The 24510-nt window shown below is 39.1% G+C and overlaps 1 protein-coding gene across 1 annotated transcript in view; it reads right to left on the bottom strand.

Annotated features, from left to right (window-relative positions):
- TLL1 (tolloid like 1) overlaps window positions 1-24510 on the bottom strand; it is a 200234-nt gene that overhangs the window by 70471 nt on the left and 105253 nt on the right. Inside the window, exons 4-6 of the mRNA XM_073341559.2 lie at window positions 22724-22876; window positions 20939-21056; window positions 4545-4723 (exon numbers count right to left, since the gene is read on the bottom strand). Coding sequence (XP_073197660.1) covers window positions 4545-4723; window positions 20939-21056; window positions 22724-22876 — 450 coding nt within the window. The remainder of the gene's footprint in view (window positions 1-4544; window positions 4724-20938; window positions 21057-22723; window positions 22877-24510) is intronic.

The raw sequence follows: 24510 nt of genomic DNA, 5'->3' as shown, positions 1-24510 counted from the left end.
AGTGACTTCGCTTAAGTAGAGGCTACCCTTTCAGTCCCCATTTACCACAACAGCTATTTGGGCCAACTTCCAGCTACCCCTCCCACCCTAACCTAATGCAACTGTTAGGGGCACATGTAAGGGATGCCTGGATCTGTGTAAGAAATAGAGGTTCACTTCCAGTCCTTCAAGCAACCACCGGTCCCGGCCCAAAGCCACTGGTCCTTGTCAGTATACAAGTATGCAAACTGGCTTTTGCTCAAACCCAGATCCGCTGGACTCCTGTCAAAACTTGTGACCTTCATTAACAAACAATACTGGCCAAACTTCCTGGATACTAACAGAAAATCAAAAACACCCTCACTGCACATGCCAATTTCCTCTTGATGGAAATGCCTTTCTGACTCCAATTACCAATGACTAAGCCCAAAGTGTCTGACAAGAAGGGACATTAGAAGCTTCAGCTAGGAACTAAGGAGGAAGGTGGAAGCTTGCAAGGTGAAGGGTGGGTGGCCTGAGAATGGCAGGCCCAACCCAGGAGGAAGGTACATACTGTACCCATTCACATGCAGGTCCAGGTGGCAACAAGTTCTCCCTGTGACACGAATCCACCAATCACAGGCAAAGCCTGAAGGAGGACAAGGAGCAGTTACTGCACCCAACCCCTCTTAGCACACATAGGAGTCCAGGATGCAGCACAAGGAAGCAGGGAAGAGCACATGTGCAATGTGTGGACTCAAAGGGTAGCAGGAGGAGTCTGAACTTCTCTCAATCCTTCAGAATAAGATCCATGAGAAGTGTCTGTTCCCTGCCAGTCCTGCTCAAAGTCCCATTCTAAGGAGTATGGTGGGAATCTTAACAGCTTCATTGCACCACTAATTAAAAAATGTAAATATTACTTTACAACCAAGAAATCCTACAATGGCTTTTTCAGGGTACAAACTTTAACTCTTAGCCTATATCAGTTGCATGTAGCGTAACACTTAAAACATAACGAGACTGACTTAGTTTAAAGAGATTTTCGAAACTGCATGTTATGTTGTGTGTGTTTAAGAGCTGTGTAATTTAGTTTCTTGTTTTACCCAAGCCATCTGGTAAAATAAGGCACTAAAAGCAAAATAAAACACTGCTGCACAAACACTGAGCAATTGGTTAACAAATAAAACAGAAGCACTGTTAAGATGAAAGCAGAAAAACCCCATATACTGAAAAATAAGTTCTCTTTATTTTATCCTGTTAGGCTATTTATTTTGTAGGACTCTAAAATATCCTATATCTGTTTAATCTGTACCTTCATATTTCTTTTGAGACTTGAGCCGTTATTATAATTCCATTCTGGAAATGTTTAAAAGGGATTTAAGTTGGCTAAGTGTGACACCCTCTCCCCCAGTGAAAATCCTAAAAAGCTAGGATTGCCAAGTTATAGCACCCTTCTTAGACCACACAGGATGTTTCCACTGACAGCAACAGATTGTTTCTATCATCAAAAGAACTCAACTCCAACTGTAAAGGAAACACTCTACAGACTACACATCTCCCTCACAGTACAATGCAAAACTTTAATTACAACCTCATACTTCCCCCACAAACACCTAACACATTGCACATTGTCAATCCTGTATATGTGAAAAAGTTGCTGAGGATGTATTTATTATTTGTGTTTATTATGTATGTATTATTATTCAAATGTAATAAAAAATTATGTGCATGTGTGAAAAAGTTAGGGAATAATCATAAGTTATCAAGTCATCAGTGCATGAGCAATCAGGACAAAGTTAGGTAAGGTATGGACCTTCCTTGAGCAAGCCAACATTTGCACTTCTAGTACAAACCTTTGCTTAAGGAATATGGCCCAGATCCTCAAAGATAATTATGTGCCTAATGCCCATTCAAATCAATGAGAGTTAGATGCCTATATACCTATATGCTTATTACTGTGAGTAGTGCCAATGATTTTAGTAGGCAGGTTTTGCGGACTGGCACAATCTGATTAGTGATTGTCAACCTATATTATAAAAGGGGATAGACAGTGTCAGGGGGGAGAGAGAGCGAGAAAGAAACTGACAATGCAAGTTTGTTCTGCCTCAACCTGTTGTCAGGAGAGGGAAACTAACAATCTGATCTTGCTATAAGGCAAATTAAAGGAAGAAATATTGCTAAAATATTATGTATTAGGCATAAAAGAAGTGACAAAAAAAATAGATTAGATCATAGCTGTCATCTGTCATCTCTTGCAGAATGCTCTGCTGTTGTGACTGGAATAGCTAATAAATAAATATAACCCTTTGCTCTTGCATAGTATTTTTCATCTGTAGATCTCCACATGCTTTCCAAAGCAGCTAAGTATCATTACTTCCATTTTACAAATGATGATACTTAGGCAGAGTGAGATGAAGTAACTTGGCCAAAGTCACCCAGGTCAGAGACAGAACCAGGAATAAACACAGGCATCCTGATTCCAAGGCATGGGCCCTAGCCTTTAGATTACATTGCTTCTCATGCTCAGCATGATAGTCCACATTTGATAATAAAAATGAAAATTGCTGATAAACCAATTTAAATTGCTTGTGAACTATAATCTATATTTTACCAAAAGCCATTTTTATCTCCTAGAAGTTTAAACATAATTTTGTATTTCAAAATTGTTACTGTGCCATGAAGAACTCACCTGAACTAAATATGAGTAATTTGTAAGAATAAATGCATCTGCAGCAACATAAGGTCTAGGCTTCTAGAATCAAGCACAGTATTTGCATGCTAGCAGAAGCAGCGATTTTTATTCTTCTCAGAGACGCTCTTCTGTCCTTGTCTCTGTGGGCCAAAATCAGCTTCTGTAGCCCAACTCTGGTTCCAACAAGAACAGGTCAGACAAGCATTGCAAAGAATGGTTGATAAGAATAAAACTGTCAATTGTATGGGCCAGATTGTAAACCTGATTTGTTAATGCATTTAAATATGGGTGTATAAATGGCTAGTCAGATAACACATATCAATTTGCATACCAATATTGGTTTTATGTATACAATCATCATTACTGTCCATGCAAATTTAATGCAAAATTGCATAGGCATATTTCCACGTCAATATGGGCTTCTGAAATTTTGAAAATCACGCCTTTAGCATCTAAAACATCAACTTTGAAATACAGAGTCTCTGAAATCATAGGTTTGTATCTTGACAAGATAATCTCAACTTGCCTACTTCACAGTTAGGTAAACTGAGTATCATACAAGTCAGGACTTCCCGGGTGAGTGTCTTATTAAAAACTAAATTTCTAGCCTTTATGGTTATGAAGAAAACCTTCCAGTTGTGAACCAAGTGTAAACCAATGAAGTGATGTCTTGCTTAGTCTGCATAGACAGTTTCAGTGCTGCTACTGCTTGGAAGTGTTATCAGGCACCTGAAGCTGGTGTGGGAGGCAGCTGCTACCACTTTTAAGAAGCAGGGTTGTCAAGCAGGAGCCTACTACTTCTTCCACCTGGAGTAGAAGGCTTTGCAGGATGATCATGGTACATAGTCATGTGTGTGCCACTGCAGCAGAGGGTTTGTGGACTTGTACATGTGTGGGAAAGGGATGAGATCATATATTTATTTAATGAATGGGTAGGGAGAATGCTGTCCAGCAAGACTTTATTGTTGAGCAAAACAGCCTTAACTGTTTTATTTAGGAGTATGGGAAGTGGCCCAGCACTCATTTATCGGAGGCAGCATGAATTAAGTTAGCCGGTGTTATTTGAGTGGGCAGCACTAATTAGAAGAACTGAGTTCACCCAACAGACCCACGCCCAGTAGTATACAATCAGTAGGAGAACATATAGTAGGGGGTGTGGCTTGGTGCAGGTGAGGCTTAGGCACCAGTATAGTTCAACATGGTGAATAGGCTTAGACCCAGGGCAAGTAAGCACTGGATGGAGCTGGCTGGAAAGGTTCTCCTCCATGGAAAATGTTGACTTTTCATTGAAAAAAACAAACATTTTCTGACTGAAAACAGAAAACTTTTGATTTTTGATGAAAACTCAAATGTTCCCATATAAAGCAGACACTTGTCACAAAAAATGTTATTTAGACAAAAACTAAATTTTCTGTCAAAAAACAATGTCTGTTAATGTTTAGTTCATTTTCCAAGCCTTGTCACAATTGTACTTATCTTTAACATGAAACCACAGTCCCGCCTCCGCTGTATGAACATGAAAGGTCCCATGGCTCTTTTCATAAGACTAATGGTTTTCCCTGAAGTCCCTCCAGGTTGCTTAACTGGTTGTCTATTTGGCTGTTTCTCTCCACCTCAGTGGTATACTTCATACTTTAGTGGTACTGTATAAACTGTATATAGTTTGAATCATTTGGGGATCCCTCCAGATAAAAAAAATGGTGTAAATGTAAAAATGTTAATTTTGGCTAGTTTATTAGAATGTTGAATTTTCTAAGAACACTCAAAATCCCAATTACAATTATTTGAATTGAAAAGACTCATTTCAAAAATGTAAAAATTGTTACAATCTTCAATAAAACAAAAATAAACAGTTAAATAATATAACCTAAGAACCCGTAGCAAATTGTCTCACCTGGCTGGATGTTTTCTCTAATGATGGTTACATGGTCATCTCGGTCTGGCCGTGTGTGTTCATGCCAAAAGCCTATCACATGCCCTAGTTCATGAACAACAATTCCAAATTTATCACAGTTCTTGCCAATAGATATAGCCTGAGGACCATTCCCCCTTCGACCCACATAAGAACAGCACCTGTAATAAAAATGTCAATAGAGATTAAAACTTTCAAGAAAACGACTTAAAAATAAAATTTTGCTAGAGGGTAATTTAAAAAAAAAATCAATACAGTACATTACATGACAATGCTACAACAAGCTGAAGTTAGTATTTATAGTAGTTAATACAGAGTATTATTATATATAACTATTAGAATGAATTTCTTTATCCAAGGTGCCACTTGTGACCCAATGGGACTGTTATTTGTGTCCCTGGAGTCATTCTGAAAAACAAAGGAGATTTATACACCAAAACAAACAAAATAAAATGGCTGTGATTAAAATCCATCTTTTTGCGTGTTGTGCTGCTTCTGTGCTGTCTTTCATATGAGAGTAGCACATATAACACCACCAGATGTGATTGGCCCTCTACTGCTCTGCTTGGGAATGGAGCACCTACTGCAGCCATCTCTGGATCATTAGGAAGTGCTGCCATCAGCTTTTTCAAATTCCTCTCCCACATTCCCTGAATAAGGATCCATGAAGAAACATCTTTTTTTCAGTAGAGGAGACAGTCCACACCAGAAACCCTCCACATCTTCATGCTTTCTGGCTTGGAGAGAGAAGTTGCCCTCACTCAAGAACTAATGGACGGAGAATGTTCCACTTTAGTATGCAAAGAGCAAAACCTAGTTTAAAATCTAAAAATGCTTTCTATGACAAATAAATAAAAAATAAAAAAAGAACAAAAGTAAAGTCTCCATGACTAACCCTACTGGACTTGAATCTTCTCTCATGTAGTCTCCTCTCAATAGTAAAACACTAGTTTTCATACCACTGTAATTCCATTGATTTCACTGGGACTATTCATATGTTTAAAGTTAATCATGTACCTAAGTGCTTTGACAATTGGTGCCTAAATCACATCAGAAATTGAATTAGAAAACTATTGTGTCTACATCTATTTTCCCAAACCTTTCACCAGGCCCCACAGACTTGTGTCTCCATAAAATCCCTCAACTCTAAAAATACACAATGATTCCCCCTCTATAGCATTCCTGTTGTATTTCTGACTCATTCCAGAACCACCAAATGGTCTGAGGCTGAACAAAATTTTCTTTCTAATAAGAACACAAAAGCTATGAGTTTGGTTCCAATATCTCAATCTTTCAACGAGACTTATATAGCTGTGGGGGCGAGGAACAGGGAAGAGTGGAGAAGAAGCAGCAGGGAGCAGGGGTAGATTCCTGCTGTGTCTATCTCTGTTGTACTTCGTACCAACACTCATCCAGATTTCATAGTCACTCAACTCTGGTTGGCTCCTAAGTAAATCTTTCATTTTTAATCTGAAAATTCAAACTACTTCATTAATTATGGTTGCAGGGCTTTAGAAATATTAAATGTTAATGATACCATAACCCTTTGAAGATTTACCTAACATCTCACAGAACAAAACACAGAAGAGAGATGAATACTTTGTAGATAACCCTGAAATGGAGTGAAATGAGGTTTAGAATCCCATGATACTCCTGTGCTTAAGTAAACAGGAATGCCATCTCTCCCCCTCGCTGAGATTTTTCTGGGTATATGTGACAGATAATGTGGCCCACAAAAGTAATCTTTCAATACTGGGAAATTGTAGTCCAGAAATAAATGGTCTACTTGTTCTCCCTCTCCCTTCTTCTTGGATAAGAGTCTTCATCCTGAAGAGTCATATTTTTCTGAGGAGTGGTTGAAAAAAAAAAAAGCCAGCTTCACAACTGCTCTCATTTTTCATTCCTTTTTTTCTGTGCTTTCATGATTCCAATGTAAACTAATGGAGCTGGTATGCCCTTTTCAGCGTCCATACTCAGCAGTTTTCTGAGATGTCTGCTCTTTTGGAAGGTCTGGAAAAATGTAGTCTGCTCACTATGACAGGAAAAGGAAAGAATGGAGACTAAAGCAAAACCTATAGGGATGGAGAGATATTTGGGATCAAATGGTTGGCTGAGATTTCTGACACACATCTGTCTCTATCACTTTATCTACTGCGTACAATATAGCAAGAATAGTAAGAGGTGAATATGACTCCATCACAAGCTCTTTAATGACCTTAAAATAAAAAAAAGTATCCTACAAAAAGTGAATGGATGAATTGCTAAGGAGCAGTTCAGAGGAATAGCACAAGGATGTAGAGAAAAAAACAGAAAGGCTAAGGCACAAAATGAATTACACCTAGCAAAGGACATAAAAGGCAGTAAGAAGAGGTTCTTCAAAAGTATTAGGAACAAAAGAAAGATGAAAGAAAGTGTACTTCTTCTACTTAGTGGGGAAGGAGAGCTAATAACTGATGACATGAAGAAGGCTGAGATGTTTAAGGCCTATTTTGCTTCAGTCTTCATTAAAAAGGTTAATGGTGATCAGATATCCGACACAATTAATATTAACAAAAAGGGATCCGATGAAATTCATCCAAGGGTACTTAAGGAACTACCTGAAACAATCTCAGAACTGTTAGCAATTACGTTTGAAAACTCATGGAAGATGGGTAAGGTTCCAAAGGACAGGGGAAGGGCAAACAAAGTACCTATCTTTACAAAGGAGAAGAAAGAGGACTTAGGAAATTAGAGGCCACTCCACTTAACTTGAATACCTGGAAAGATACTGGAACCAATTATTAAATTATCAATTTGTAATCATCTAGAGGATAATAGAGTTACAAGGAATAGCCAACATGGATTTGTCAAGAGCAAATTTGTAAAACTAACCTAATTTCCTTCTTTAATGCAGTAGCTATGATATATCTTGATTTTAGTAAATCTTTTGACAATGTCCCACATGACATTCTCATAAGCAAACTAGGAAAATGTGGTCTAAATGGAATTATTATAAGGTGAAGGCACAACTTGTTGAAAGACTGCACTCCAAGAATAGTTATCAATGATTCATTGTCAAACTGGGAAGGCATATCTAGTGGGGTGCTGAAGGAGTCTGTCTTGTCAATATTTTCATTAATAACTTGGATAATAGAGTGGAGAATATGCTGACATTAGTGGCTGACACCAAGCAGGGAGGGGCCACAAGCACTTTGGAGGACAGGATTAGAACTGGAAAGGAATTTGACAAATTGGAGAACTAGTCTGAAACGAACAAGATGAAATTCAGTATAGACAAATGCAAAGTACTACACGGAGGAAGGAAAAATCAAATGCACAACTAGAAAATGGGAAATAACTGGCTAGGCTAGGCTACTACTGAAAAGGATTTGGAGTTCTAGTAGATCACAAATTCAATGAGAGTCAACAATGTGACAGGTTTCAGAGTAGCAGCCAAATGTGACAGAATTTCATAAAAGGTTAATATCATTCTGGAGTGTATTAACAGGAGTGTCATTTGTAAGATATGGGATGTAACTGTTTTGCTCTAATCGGCACTGGTAAAGCCTCAGTTAGAGTACTCTGTCCAATTCTGGGCACTGCACATTAGGAAAGATGTGGACACAAAATGATAAAAAGTTTAGAAAACCTGACCTATAAAGAGAGGTTAAAAACTGGGCATGGTTAGTTTTGAGAAAAAAAGACTGAAGACCTGATAATAGTCTCCAAATATATTAAGGGCTGTTATAAAGAGGACAGTGATCCATTGTTCTCCATGTCCACTGAAGGTAGGATAAGAAGTAATGGGCCAAGAGAGATGTAAATAAGATATTAGGGAAAAGTTTTAAGAGTAGTTAAACACTGGAATACATATCCAAGGGAGATTGTGGAATCCCAATCACTGAAGGTTTTTCAGAACATCTTAGACAAACACCTGTCAGGGATGGTCTAGGTACACTTGGTCCTGCCTCTTTGTGGACAGCTGGACTAAATAACCTCTTGAGGTCACTCCCAGCCCCACATTTCTATTATTCTAATCCTGCAGGCCCTCCTTGAAGAGTCTGGAAACCTACAGAAACAGCTGGAAGCAATTCAGGTGGTTATCTCTTCCTGTTTGCTGTACAGGAGCCACAGTCCGGTGGCACCTTAAAGACTAACAGATTTATTTGGGCATAAGCTTTTGTGGGTAAAAAACCCACGTCTTCAGATGCATGGAGTGAAAATTACAGGTACTCGCACAGATCCAGACAGATATTTATGCCTATCTTTTCATACTGCTAAATTCAGTGCCTTGCATGGTACCAAGTACTGAATTTAGCTGTATGAAAAAACTCGCACAGATACAGACAGATATTTTTGCCTGTATATATAATTTTCACTCCATGCATCTGAAGAAGTGGGGTTTTTACCCACAAAAGCTTATGCCCAAATAAATCTGTTAGTCTTTAAGGTGCCACCAAACTGTGGCTCCTGTACAGTAAATAGGAGAAGATAACCACCTGATCATCATATACAGACTAACATGGCTACCCCTCTGATAGCTAGAAGCAAGAAGAGAGAAGAGGTACCAGCATAATGTGAGCAACTCCTCTATGTAACCCTCAAGTGATCTATACACCACAGTTTTCAAAATGCAATCTAAGGAAAAAATAAACTAAAAATAATTTATAATTTATCCAAGATGCTACCATATTACTGCCAGAGCTCTGTTACTGGCGGGTTACATGACTCTGTTAATCGCAGATGAGCCTCAACAATGGGTAACTGAGACTGCATATTTAGGGGGGAAACATTTTTAAATAGAATAAAACACATGGATTGGCTATTTTAGTTTGAGCCAATTCCCTTGTATTTACAAAGAAGGCAACAGCACCTTCAGTCAGTATTATACCAGCCTATTTTGTGTCTTATATCCCACTGTCAATTACTTTTTCAAATCATGAGGCAATAGCATAGTCCTAGAAAATTCAGCCACAGGCAGTACTCATCACTGTTTTTCTTCTGCTGCTTCTTCTTTACTCTGGCTGTCTCAAACAGAAACATAGAACCTTTCAAGATTCTGCTCTATTAGTTCCAAAAGCTAGGCAATGGGATTTGAAAAAAAAAACTAAAACATCCATCACAGCACATAAAATCACATAAAATGTTTGATATGTAAACAAATACTAATTATTTGCCTTTGAATAACAGTAGTGTAAAATATTGTCCTAGGGAGCTTTGGGTTTTATATCACAAAATGAGGTCGCTTTTTACAGTATATTCCTTGATTTTGTGAAATTTTACTGCTATTCCCTTTAAAGCGAGACAATGTGGGCACGATTTTCAAAAGTAAACAGTAATTTTGGGTGCTCAACTTGAGATACTGTAAAGGTGTCCTGGCTTCAGAAGGTGAATGGACAGGCCTTTCTGAAAATTAGGCACCCTCGGGCATCTCAAGTTGAGCAGCCAAATTATGTTAAAAACAGAGTATCAGCCTATTTTTAAAAAATTGGCTGATTATGGCAATTTCTTAACTTTGATTACTAAATGGAGTTCAAGCACTTCACACAGATTGCAGACTAGCTCTTTGATTCTCTTTTTCTACTTCAAAGAAGAACAGCCATCAACAGTAAACACTGTGTCTTAAAATAACAGTAGTAGTATAGAATCCTCGGGGAGTGGGGGGTCATTAGGATTTACTGCATCGAGCGCCCTGCCATGCACACATCAGATTTATCCAATTAAGTTACAACATTCTGATCACTCAGACAACAAAATGGAGTCAAAGGGTCAAGAATATTACAAAGTTATACATCAAAAGGCACTGATTTGCAAGACCTTTGTTGTGACCACACTTTTACGTGCGCTTGGCACAAGGCCCAGGCATCTCTCTACAGTATGAGCACTTGTCATCCTTCTCAAACTCAGCCAACAGGCAGACTTTAAAGCTCCTGATCTCTTTAATCTTTATTGCACCAGACAGCAGTTGAAGATGGTAACTATTTATGAATCTCTAATTCCATGTAATCAGTCTAGCTGATCAATAATGGTGAGCAAAGAGAAACAACTGTCAGAGAGAAAGTGCAGTGATCGCTACCGCTATTCTTTGAAAAATAAGGGCCCTTTGAGCCTCACAGAGCTGCCATAAAATGTGTCTTAAAATTGATGAGTGGGAAGGGGAAATCTCTGGGATCATAGTCTCAGTTTTTTGGCGGGTTAAACAGGTGCACACTACAAAATGTGATACTTTAAAGCACCCTATTGAATGATAATAGCAGTTCACCATGACATTAACTGCATGGTGCTGTGGATGAAAATGATGCAGAACTCCACAAACCCACTCGGATTACTCCCTTTATTCTGGTTACATAGAGAGGAAAACAATCTGTAATTCACAAGAGAACTCAGTATGAAGCAATTTTGTTAATCACTTTACTGGTGAAAGCACACTCCTTCCATTCACAATCCAAAATGCCTCTAGGTAAAGTGGAAATTGGATTGGCACTCATACAGAAATAAAGTTAGCAATAGTGGTCTGCCTTGGACATTTTCACCAGGAATGAAATTGTAAGGAAAATTATTGTTAGCAGTTTTCTTCCACCTTCATATATAATTCTTGGTAAAAGGCTTGTAGTCAAAACCACATTATTTTCCTTACATTCTAATTTTGGACTATATATATACACACAATCTTTTGTTCCATTTGTAGTAGCTTACTCATTTATTCCCAGACTAGCCTCTAAAATGGCACATGAATACAGAAGGCCAATATTTGTTCTAATCTGATGAATTTATCCCTTTTGGTCCTTTTCACAAATTGTCCACAAATAGATCATGAGTTTTACTGATTTGTTTGATATTCAAAACTATTCTCTGAATAGTTTACTAGAAATAATTTCAACTTGCTAAATGTTTGTAAACTGTTTAGAGTGGGCATTCATTCGATTACTTAATATTCAGAAATGCCACCCACCCTCCTCAACTGGTGGGGGAAGTTGATGTTCCTGGCAGAGAAGGATGACAGCCTCAATAGTGAGGGAGGGAGTCACTCACTGAGGGACACCAAGTAATTCCTCCTCACCATCCTTGGAGTCTCTGGCACTCCTTAGCCAGATAGGTGGGGGATGGGAAGAGTGCTAATTGGCCAGCATTCCCAAGCTCATAAAATTTAACTTGGAGCAGGTGCCTGCACAGCTCCATTCCAGCAGAGAAAGGGTTATTTACCATTCCAGCAGCAGCAGCTGCTGCCAATAGTATGCAAAGGAAGACAGGTAAGACCAATGGCCTGCAGATAACTGATGCAGATAATGAGTCAGGGGACGAGGAGAACAGGTGAGCAGGACTTCGGTGGTGGTGGGTCAGAGGAGTGCATTCCTCCTGGATGGGATCCTAAATTCTTTATACAGGTGGTCCATGGGTCCAAGTTTGGGGAAAGTGAGGGTCCAAGCCTCAGGAAGGTGTGTGGGTGGTGGCTCCTAGTCAGGCATTCTTCACCCATCTGGCATCAGGTTCTTCTGGAGTGTACAATTCCCACCATTGTCAGAATGACAAGGGAAATGAAAGGACATTTTAAAGTGTGGGAAAGATTTCTGGAAGAGTTTAATGGGATTTCAATATAACGTTTGGACTGGTTGCTCAAGACTGAACTGCAGATACAATCTGACATCTTGGGAGGCACAGGTTTACTTTCAAGGAAGGTGGTGTGCACAGAAGTGGCCAGAAAGCTGTGTGGCTCTGGCCATTACAAGAGACATTACCTTCCTCAAGGTTTTTCCTATAATGCTGGCAGTCACTCTTTGGGGAGAAAGCTTTTAAAAAAAGAAAGTGCGTTTCTGGTGCAAAAAACAATCTGTGGTCCATATTGTAAATATACAGTTGGCTAAGACTGCTTAAGTAATGAAGCTGGTGAGGGCCTTCATTTTATACCTGAGCCTGAATGTCTACACTGTCATTAAACACCACCTTAGCCCAAGGTTCGTGAGCCCTCATCAGCTGTCATGAGGCAACTGTGGGTATCTAACTGCAATGTAGACATACCCGCAGGGCCTGTGAGCGAGCCTTAGAGAATTCATGACATTTAGGGCTCAGGAAGGGCTTCATCATGGTTGGGCCATACCTACACACCAGATGGTGCAATATGGGGTGTCTTTGACCCACTGCAGGTTGGCTCTCTCCACTATATCTGGTGAAATAGCAGGCCTGTCCTACTCAAGTAGGCTGGCAGGTTTCCCAGATCCAGGCAGGCTTTGTTTTACCACTGAAGCTCTTAGAAGGGTGGTACAGGAGGGGTTGGCACTAGAGGGACAACATTACGTATAACAGTGAAAACCCAGTCTTATTAAAGGCTTTAGGATGGGTCTGCAGCTGTGAGAGGGAGGCCATTTTATTTAGGGTGGTATTCATTTTTGCCCTCTTTGGCACTTTTCAAGTGAGGGAATTGGTGCTTTTGGCAACTGTGGGAAGGTTCCAGTGAGCATTGAATTTAACAGAGTACGACAATCGACAGGAACAGTGGTCCCGGCAGTTAAGGTCCTCAAAAAGAAGAGAAGGGCATATGTGGCATTGAAGGAATGTGCAGACAAACACTTGTGCCCTGTAAAGGCAGTGAAAGCCTTACTAAAAATCCAGAGCCTGCAGCCAGGCCTGCTGTCCACACACAGTGATGGCAGCTTCCTAACAAGATACCAATTTCCTGCGCTACTGAGGAAAAACCTTGCGCTACTACGTTCTTGACCTAGGTATATTTGGTACTCATTCTTTCAGGACTGGGACAGTGACATCAATGTCTGCAGGGGCTTTGGTCCATGGAAAGTAGAGGTGAAAGGGTACAGGAAATCAAGGTGTTACAGGACGTATGTCTGCACCTAGGAAAAGATCGCAGGGAACTGTAAAAAGCAACTAATCCCATAAGCTTTTTTGTTTCAGAGGATACCCAGAGCATACTTAATATTCAGATCTGAAGCACTCTGTAGAAGGGGGCAGCCAGGATGGCAGGCAGATCTCAGCTAGGCTTCAGTCTGAAGCTTTTTGCGTCCAGTGGTTCGGCAGAAGAGGCATGCAATGGGATCAGCTCATGCCACTTCTACTCTCATTGTTGAACAAAGCAGACCCCCTCGCATCCTGGCTATCCACCTTGGAGAATAATCTCAAGGACTGCACAGGAGTCAATTTAAGGGATAGAATCCAGAGGGATGTTAGCTGGGTTAGGCAACTGTGGCCAGCGGTTATGTTAGTATGATCAGAAAAGCCTACAAGATGGGTTTGGCAGGGAGCTGCAGATGCAGCCTGCATGGACAAGGCAAGGAAGAAAGTGAACAGAGAGGTCACTAGCATATTCCTGGAGACAGGGGGTTCAGTGATACAGCACAGGGATATCTATTACAAAAGGCCTGAATTTTTCAGAGATTATGGGCACATCTGTCAGAAGGAAGCACTGACAAATGGTTGTGGAATGTGAGGGCCTGGATTGGGCAGGAGTTGTGCGGGTTGGGGGAGGAGAGATGGTGATCAAGATGGCACTCCCTGTTCCCAGTGGGGTTAAAGGATAAAATGAACAGTTCCTAGAGGTAAAAACCTGGGATTTTGGTGAAGGCCCTTTGTCTTACAGGATATGGTCAGACTTTGTGGTCCTTGTCGGTTGAGGTCCTCACCCTTCTGCACCCTCTGTCCCCATCAGAGTGAGCTGAGTCCTGGGAGGTAGGCTGAGGAAAGACTACCCCAAGTTATGGACCCTAGAGTAGGAGTTCTGTAACACCTGCCAGGTATAGGAGCATATGGGTGATGGGTGGGTAGAGCCCCTCCCCTATGTTTAGCTTTAACAAAAGTTACAGCCTGCCAGATAAAATCCATCAATGTGTCTATCCTCATTTCACCGCTAAGTCTACATCACTTTGCTACTTAAGCTGTACGACTAGTCACCTTCAGTAAGTCATATGCTGTTGTTTCTCTTCCTGGACTGGATGATTTAACTTTTATAAACTACTTCTCCTTTAGTCAGAAGTTAATTTCATTTCTTGATTAGACAAATCTTTGCTACGGGTTCAAAATTTGATTTCCTGTTAATATTCAGACTATACCAACAAAACTTTGTACTCTCACACAAACTTCCAAGAAGCAAACAAAAAGTGGTACAAACATGACTGAATTAGAATGTGATTCACAGCTCACAAAAACCTTCAGTAACACTCCTCCTCCTCCCCCCTCCCCACTACTTATCCAGTTCTACTCATGCTTATGACTTGAAGGGTTATAAACGGTGAACGACCAGAGCTTCACTATGACCTAGCTTCTTCATGCATGACTGTGGTAGCCATTACTAACATTTAGAGACCTTTTAATATGATTATTTTAATATAAATATTACTTTTTTTAACTCCATGAAAGAACTGTATCACCTGTTTAAATAGCCAGTCATTTCTACATGCAAGAAATAAAGCTACTAAAACAAAACTTTAAAGCATAAGTATATTTTTAAAGACAGAATATAACCTTTATCCATTTTTTAAAAAATCCAGTCTGTAATGTCTAGCATGTAAACATGGCATTTGGTTCAAACAGCTTTTGACCATTTAGAAGCTGTACAGATTAGAGCATATGAAACTCATGACATGAGTTTTCTTTACTTCAAACAACTTTTTCAAACACCCATACTGAAGAAAATCAACAGTGACTGCTCTAAATCACATGAAGTCTGCCATAAGAAAGTAGTTAAGTGTGCAGGTAAATAACAAAAATTGCCACGAAGATCAAAGGCATGTTGCAGCGTGAAAACACTGTGACTTATTGTTCCTTTTCAGACTCACCACATACAAAACAGACTTGCTCTTTTTCTCAGTGATATTTATTGTGAGCATGAGATTAAGTGCCACTTGGGACAGCTGAGCCCTTTTTTGGCTTCTCATACTGCATAATATAGTGACTGAATCTCCAAGCAGTTTCCACATACCACCCAGGAACCATAAGCAGCAATTCTTTAAAGAATATTACAGACTGTAATTACCAACTAGCGGTTTACACAACATGGCACTCTTTCAACTTGTTTAGAGATAAAAATTTTACATACCACAACCCAATAACTACATCCATATTTATTATTTATCCAGTGGCCAAGAATAACAATGTACATTGCTTTGGTAACAATCATAAACCCTATGCTATAAATCGTTATTTTCCAGTGCTCATACTGCAGTACAAATGACCACCATCCACTAACTATGGAATCTCAACTCACCAGTGTTTGCCTTTTCAACTGTAATAGATGATGAAACAATACCTGGGTCCCATCTCAAACACTGTGTTAATTAAATGAGACATGGTGAGGATGAACCACAGTTCAAAATTGAAGCTAATAAAATGAATAATATGAGTAGAGGAAATTGCTACAAGCCTTCTGATGAGGAGATACCTGATCCATAGGTAATCAAAACCAAAAAGGTTGTGTATGGGCAAACAGTAATGAAAGCTTTGAATTACCCAGATATTAAAAAATAGAGAACATAAATGGAGATGAAGTTGAGGAGCTTCTAAGTAATAATCACAAGAGTACAATGTTTATTTTATTTTATTTTAATATAAGTGAGCAAAAAAAAGAATATGGATGATGACTATCTACAAAGTACATTTTGAAGTAAGTGAAAGAATGGTGGAAAGAGGTGGATGAGAAGTGGGATAAAGGGAAAGGACTAAAAGGAAAATTGCATGTATTAACAAATTCATATATGACCACACACTATTAGCATTAATTATAACAGAAACAAACAAAGGCCAATATGGAGAAGCAGAAGATGCAAAGAGTAAATCAAAAGTGGGAAATGAAACCATGCAGTTTTCTTCCCTTTGATACAATCTCTCACTTGGTAACTGTACCATCTATGTTAGTGATCATATTGTTCATAATGATATGCCGTCTCAAAAAATTCTGAGCTGAATTTCAGAGATTCTGAGGAACTGCAGTTCCCACAGAAATCAATGTGCATTATATGTGCTCCCTACTTCTGAAAACCAGGCCATTTATGATTAAACAGAGATTAGAGAAGCAATGGATCAGTTGATGTGTAGATAAGATTAGCATAGCAGAGTGCTATACCTCAATATATAAATTAACATTTTTCTGTTTGTTTCCTCATGAAATTCATTATCATGCCATTTTGGGAAGATACTACAGATTTTCTAAACAGAAAGGATCAGACTCAGAAATAGCTTAGCACTTTGCCCCAAAGACTGCCTTTTGAGAAATAAGAAGGAACATGTTCAGATATGCCGTAAGAAACCTCTGTAAAAATATATGCAAAAATAAATTCAACTACCATCTTTATGGAGATGACATACAGATCTATGTGTCTACTCCAGACCTGTCTCCTTCCATCCAAACCAAAATCTCAGCCTGTCTCTCTGACAACTCTTCATGGATGTCTAACCACCAGCTCAAGATCAACATGCTAAAACAGAGCTCTTAATTTTCCCTTCCTAATTTTCCCCCAAGCTCCCCCTACCACCTCCCTTCTTGATTACTGTGGACAACAGCACCGTCTCACCTGTCACTAGGGCCATCACCTGGGTATTATCTTTGACTCAGACCTCTCTCTTTAGGTCCTCATATCCAGGCTATGTCTAAATCTTGCCAATTCTTGCTGAATAACATCTCTAAAACACAGCCTTTCCTATCCATCCACACAGCAAAAACTCACTCAGGCTCTCATCCTCTCTCATCTTGACTACTGTAATATCCTTCTCTCTGGCCTTCAAAAATGCCATCTTGCCCCACTCATTCAGAATGCTGCTGCAAAGAGTATTTTCCTAGCCCCTTCCTTTAACCATCTTCTGTTGGTTCACCCTTCTCTGTTGCATCAAACATTAGCTACTTGTCTTCACTGTCAAGGTCCTTCATGGCCTATCCACACTCTACCTATCATCTCTCATTTACTGTAAGATGTCAACCATCATCTCTGATCAGCCCATGATAACAACATCCATCATCCACTTGTTAAATTTCCAAACAAGCACTTTTGAGCTTTGTCTCCTGCTGCCCCTCATGCTGGGAGGAGCACCTTGTAATCATCTGCAAATATTCATTCCAAAGAAAAAAAATGTCTTAATACTCTCCTTCGCCTACAAAAATTTTGACAACAGGTCACTGGCGTGATGCCACTGCTTAGGACACTGACCAATACTGTTTCATTGTTTCCTTGTATTCCCCTGTCTATTTGTACCTATCTGTTGTCTTTTGTCTTATTCTTGGGGTTTGTCTGCATGGTGATATAGTGTGTGACAAGCCAGGGTGTGAATTTGCAGCGTATTAGCCTGTCATGCACTAAATCGCTGTGTAGACGAGCCCTTGCATTATAAGCTTTCTGGGGAAGCTCTCTATTCTGTGTTTGTACAGCACATCACACAACAGGGTCCTGGTCGATGACTAGGGCTTTCTAGATGCTTCAGTAATACAAAAAATAAATAATGATAACAATTTGCTGACAAATCAACACAGCAGAGTGCCATGGGAAAGAACCAAGGTAATTTCCCGATGTGTCAGTCGTGGAGTGGAGAGTGAGTACAAATGGCTTGGTGTCTCTTTTGACTCGAGCCTTTCCACAGAAAATCCTGTGCCAGACATAGTACCAAAGTTGTTTGTACATACCAGTCCTTATTTATCCAAACAGTCTACTCTCTTATTTATCTGGCAAGGTGACAACCATACTAAAGTAACTTATGTTTCAGGAACATAAGAATCATTATTTGTCATTTCCTCCTTCTTCAGAGCTTCTTCAGCACTTTTAGATAGCTCAGAATGCAGCAGCACTTTTGCTCATTCATTTAAATAATTGTAGGCACGTAACACTCTCCCTGCAGTCTTTATAATTATCTGCTGATACCTGCTTTATAAATATCTGCTGACTAGCTCTTAGCTCCATTTCCAACAGTACTATGTTAACATGCACTGGGGAACTTTCAGTGCACACCACCAGGATCTACACGACCAGTTAGTGGACAACAAGCTAGTGTGCATTAGAATTTACACCCCAGATGGTGCAGACTAAGGCAACATGTAGACAAGCCCTAAGTATAAGACAAGAGACAACAGATAGATAAGGACAGACGGAGATTACAAGGAAACAATAAGACAATATTGGTCAGCCTGATCGGCTGTGTTTTAGCACACCAGCAGCCTAACTGTTGTTTTCTTCTTCTTCTTCTTCTTCTTTGTAGGCACCACATCAAAGGATCGTTTTAAGGATGATCATGAATTAACTTGCAGGTGTTTACAGGGGAAATCAGCCCCGGGTGACGTTAATATGGCATATGCAGTAAGGTCATTGACTGATTTGTAAAATCCAGAATTCTTGTTCAGAAAACAACTGGAATAATTATCAACGGCATTTGTGAGAAGCATTTCAGGATGGAGTGAGGTAACTGGTCACAACGATCAGTAATAAGACATGTTTTGTTCACTGTATTACATCAAGAAAAGGAGTACTTTTGGCACCTTAGAGACTAACCAATTTATTTGAGCATAAGTTTTCGTGAGCTACAGCTCACTTCATCGGATGCATACTGTGGAAAGTACAGAAGACGTTTTTATACACACAAACCATGAAAAAATGGATGATTATCACTACAAAAGGTTTTCTCTCCCCCCTCCCCACTCTCCTGCTGGTAATAGCTTATGTAAAGTGATCACTCTCCTTACAATGTGTATGATAACCAAGGTGGGCCATTTCCAGCACAAATCCAGGTTTTCTCCCCACACCCCCCCCAACACACACACAAACCCACTCTCCTGTTGGTAATAGCTTATCTATAGTGATCACTCTCCTTACAATGTGTATGATAATCAAGGTGGGCCATTTCCAGCGCAAATCCAGGGTTTAACAAGAACGTCTGAGGAAGGGGGGGGGTTGGAAAAAACAAGGGGGAATAGGTTACCTTGCATAATGACTTAGCCACTCCCAGTCTCTATTCAAGCCTAAGTTAATTGTATCCAATTTACAAATGAATTCCAATTCAGCAGTCTCTCGCTGGAGTCTGGATTTGAAGTTTTTCTGTTGTAATATCGCAACTTTCATGTCTGTAATTGCGTGACCAGAGAGATTGAAGTGTTCCCCGACTGGTTTATGCATGTTATAATTCTTGACATGTCTGATTTGTGTCCATTTATTCTTTTACATAGAGACTGTCCAGTTTGACCAATGTACGTGGCACAGGTGCATTGCTGGCACATGATGACATATATCACATTGGCAGATGTGCAGGTGAACGAGCCTCTGATAGTGTGGGTGATGTTATTAGGCCCTGTGATGGTGTCCAACAGGAGACTGGGTTTGTGTGTGTGTTGGGGGGGGGGGTGGGGAGAAAACCTGGATTTGTGCTGGAAATGGCCCACCTTGATTATCATACACATTGTAAGGAGAGTGATCACTTTACATAAGCTATTACCAGCAGGAGAGTGGGGTGGGAGGAGAGAAAACCTTTTGTAGTGATAATCACCCATTTTTTCATGGTTTGTGTGTATAAAAACATCTTCTGTACTTTCCACTGTATGCATCTGATGAAGTGAGCTGTAGCTCACAAAAGCTTATGTTCAAATAATTGGTTAGTCTCTAAGGTGCCACAAGTACTCCTTTTCTTTTTGCAAATACAGACTAACATGGCTGTTACTCTGAAACCTGTATTACATCAGTGACCTGGAAGAAGGAATGTGCTGAAAAGTCATGAGGTTTGCTTTTCAAACAAAACTAAAGTAAGGACAGTCAATACAAGGAAAGAGTTAATATTTTGGATGATTAAGCTAGACTAGGAGAGTGGAAAAATAAGTGTATTATGTAACTCACCATAGAGACAAGTGAAATTAATAGAGCTAAGAATAAATAAATAAACCCTATACACTAAAAGTATGAGAAATATCCACCTATATCTGCATTTTTCTCCATTTTATTATATATCCTATGTATCACTAATATACATTATGCGCTCACACACGCACACATATATTGTACAGTGTATTCTTTATATCTCAGTATAAGTCAAGTTTACCTAGTGCTGTTGTATCTGTCTCAGTCCCAGGATATTAGAGAGACAAGGTGGTTGAGGTAATATCTTTTATTGGACCAACTTCTGCTGATGAAAGAGACCACCTCACCTATCTTGTCTCTCTAATTTTATCTAGTGTCACATACAAGAAAAAAGGCATAAACTTAAAATCCTTCCTGCGCACCATGTAGATTTTCTCAAGAGCCAAAAGTATAGACTTATAGTTATTAGAGAGCCAATTAGAATGTGTGCAGGATCAGACACTGAATGCGTAGCTTTTCCTGTAGATGTTAAATTGAGAAAAAACTGACAAAGAACTTTAACAAATTGCTGTTTACTTCTTGATTCTCAAAGATATACAGTACAAATACCCATTAACACATGTACCTACTTACCCACAAGGTCTGTATGTAAATACAATATAACTTTCTTCATCACTTCGTTCAATGAATGTAACACATGTGTACTTTTCCCAGTGCCGCATAGCCTGTTTGAACATTGCTCGCTGGCTGCCTGGAAGAATTGTGTAACATGAAATAAACAAGGTTTTCAAAATTGCATCCTTCTTCTTGGCATTACATTTTAATCTTAGTATGACACAGTGCTGCAAAAACCTAGAGATTCAGTTGTTTTAAAATGTGAGAAAACGTTTACCTCAGGTTTTGAAAGGTAAGTGAAGAAGGCACTGTTTTTCAAATAATTTGTTCTGTAAACATATCTGCAATTTCAAAGTCCATGCACAAAGGGCCACATTTTTAAAAATCAGAAGCAAAGTTATATGTCCATAAACAGACAAGTGTGTTTAATAACTACACAGGTTTCCTTGTATCCTTCCAATATGTTCAAATCCTGACCTGAAGGAATCATCTCAAGGGCGAGAGGAGGCAATTCATTCTCTATACCATTACATACTTAGCTATACCATTACATACAAAACTGACAACAAGGTTGCAAATTAGTGTTGGTTGTGGTAGTAGTTTTTGTGATACAGAGACTTATCCAATGAGAAGATTTTTGAGACTAACATAAAAACTGAAGACCCATCATATGGCAATAATCGTTGGCCACTACCAAACTGGGCTGGATTCAAGTCAATGACCTAAAGATGAAAGATCACTGCTTTCCCTGTCTCTCCATCCTCCCACCTACCACCACCCCCCTTTTTTTTTCCTTAAACACACACAAGCGTTTTGGAATTTACTTTTCAGTGTAAGAAACTTGTAATGTGTGTAACATTTCACATTACCTATTATACTTAGTTGTTCAGCACTCTTTAATAAATGCCATTCCTAAAACAAAGGTCATGTTCAGTATAATGTAGTGTAAATATCCAAACTGGAAGTCTGACCTTCAGCTGTGAGCTTTGGGGAAATATTTTTGAATATTTTTTTAATCTTTCTTGACTACATTTCTTTTCCCAAGCTCTTTCAGTTTTCTGTATCCCCTTGAGGCACAATTAGCAAGATGTTATTGCACAGCACTGCTGGCTCTATATTTATCTCTATCTTTTTCAATCCTTTTTTTCTCCACTCCTTTTTTTTTTAAATGTCCTTCTTCCTCCCCATTAGTATTTATCTGTTTGCAACTTTACAGGGTGATATTTATTTTAGGCTTCTATAACACTGTATTTAAAAATTATTAAATTATTTTAAAATTATTTCTATTAAGCAGTTACAATCTTCCCTCGTATAGTTTAAAGTTCCATGGTTATTTCAAATAACATTTTATGTGCTCATCTACAAAGTACATTAAAGAATTACAGAACAGATGAATTGGGCCCAGTTTGTTCAATGAAGTCAGTTGAACAAGATTCACCTTACTACCAGTCAAGCCACTTATAGCCTTGTACTGAATATGCCACAATAGTTTTGAGCCAGATTTAATTGTATCCTGCTACAAATAAATAGCAAGAAATTAGACAATGAAAACAAACAAACATTCTCACCTCCTCTGAAACATCAGAGCCTAATTTTATATATAAATTGCCAGATTGCCTTTGGGAACAATTTTTTAATGTATCGATAAACATTTACAAAAAAAATTTACTTAGGGCCTCACCCAAAGCCAAAAGACATCAGTAAGAGTCTTCCCATTGATTCCAATTGGTTTTACATTTGGCTCTTCATGAACCTGTTTTTTTTTTAAAAAAGACATTCATCCTTCTTCTCCCTTTGTCTTACCAGTGAAATTTCCACCTATAAAATACGGAATGACACCCCCTGGCCATATTCTTTCTGTTCGTGACGTAGCAGCTCTGGGAAATCGGTTTTTCTCATTTTTCCCTGAGAATTTTACAGTTGATCTTCCCTTAGAAGAATTGTTTTGCTCAAAACCTGTAATGATATTTTAAAAAAAACAGTATATGAGACAAAAGAGTTCACAAATGAAAACATTTGTTTTCTGCAAGGCCAAAGCTCCATGTTTTCGTTATGCACTTTAATAACAGAACGTAGCTTTTTACACAACAATTCAGCTTTTCAATGAGACGTAGAAACAATAATCTATTTGTTAGAAGTGCTTCAAATGGAAAGACTCAATCTTCAGTATTATAATTTACATGCAATGGGGCAAAGAGGCACTTTAACACCTTAAAGAGACATTACTAACATGATTACTTCTCGACTCTCCAATTAAAAAATATATCATTTTTCTAAAACTGCTTCCTCTAAGTAATATGCCTTGAGTTTTTTTTTTAAAATACCTTTTAAAAATTAGGGGAGGGGGGGTTCTTTCCCATTGATGATGTTTAGAAGAGTCTGTTTGGCAGAGGCAATACCACCAAATGTATTCAGGCTCTGTTTCACTTCTATCTGGGCAAAGGTCTGCTTTTAGTATTAGCTACTTTCAGAGATAACCATATTATTGCAGGGCCTGGGAAAGAGCAACCGCATGCATTGCTGTAGTGAAGCACTGTTAGTTGACTTCATGTCTTTTGCGGCACTTTGTGCACGGTCCACTTAACTTTTTTACTGATGGCCGGTCACACTGGAAGATTAACTCTTTCAGTTGTAGTTAGTTATCTTAGGAGCTAATTGTAATAGCAATGGACATAAAATTTTCAGATGTAAATAGGATTGTCAAGTACTCGAGGACATAGAAAATATATTCTTCGGAAACTAACTGTTTGGAATTCTATGGACATACACTATATATGCCTTAAATTGTCTTGATAAAAAGATCCCTACACCTTGAAAGGTATGGTGATATAAAAAATGTCTATTGTTTTGAGAGAGATTACCAGAGCCAACAGTAATCTGTCTCAAATAGGTAGAAAGTTAGGGTGGTATTCAAAAGGGAGATTTAGGCACTGTAATGCTCAGCATTGCAGCACCTAACTTTTAGGCGCCCTGCCACCTGTGAAATCCACAAACCTGAGTTAGGCACCCACACTCCCTGTACACTGCATGGACAGAAATTGTTGCCTAAAAATAGGATTCACAGAAGCCAGCAAGCTGAGTGAAGAGCTGTCTAAGCTCTGCCCCTCAAGGGGACTTAGGCATTTAGCTCCAGGACACGGTGGAGGAATCTTATCTCCTCTCCAGGAGTTAGGCATGAAAGCCAGATCAGTCCTTTGTCAAAAACGAAAAACAAACAAACAAAAAACGTTTTAATCTTGCATGAACAATAAAAGAAAATAGAAATAAGGAAACAGAGGATAAGAATGGACAAAGCATAAACTCACATGGCCTTGTAAATAACAAGTAGTTAACAGATAAAGAAACAAGAAGAAGAGTAATCAGTGATAAGCTTGCAGCTGCTGCCCACTTATAAAACTGGTATAGCATTCTGTAGGAGACCTGGATTCAATTCCCTGCTCTGACTAATGTGGAGCAAGGATTTGGACTTGGGTCCTCCAACTCCTAGGACAGTGCCCTAATCACTTGGCTATGTCTTTCTCAATCATTTCTATTGAGACCGTCTACTATGTATAAATACTTGTATATTCATTGGCACAAAAGGGACTAGA

This window comes from Lepidochelys kempii, chromosome 4 (assembly GCF_965140285.1).
Source record: "Lepidochelys kempii isolate rLepKem1 chromosome 4, rLepKem1.hap1, whole genome shotgun sequence".
NCBI lineage: Eukaryota > Metazoa > Chordata > Testudines > Cheloniidae > Lepidochelys > Lepidochelys kempii.
The sequence above is the reverse complement of the archived record's forward strand: the minus strand, read 5'-3'. Positions and strand labels throughout refer to the sequence as shown.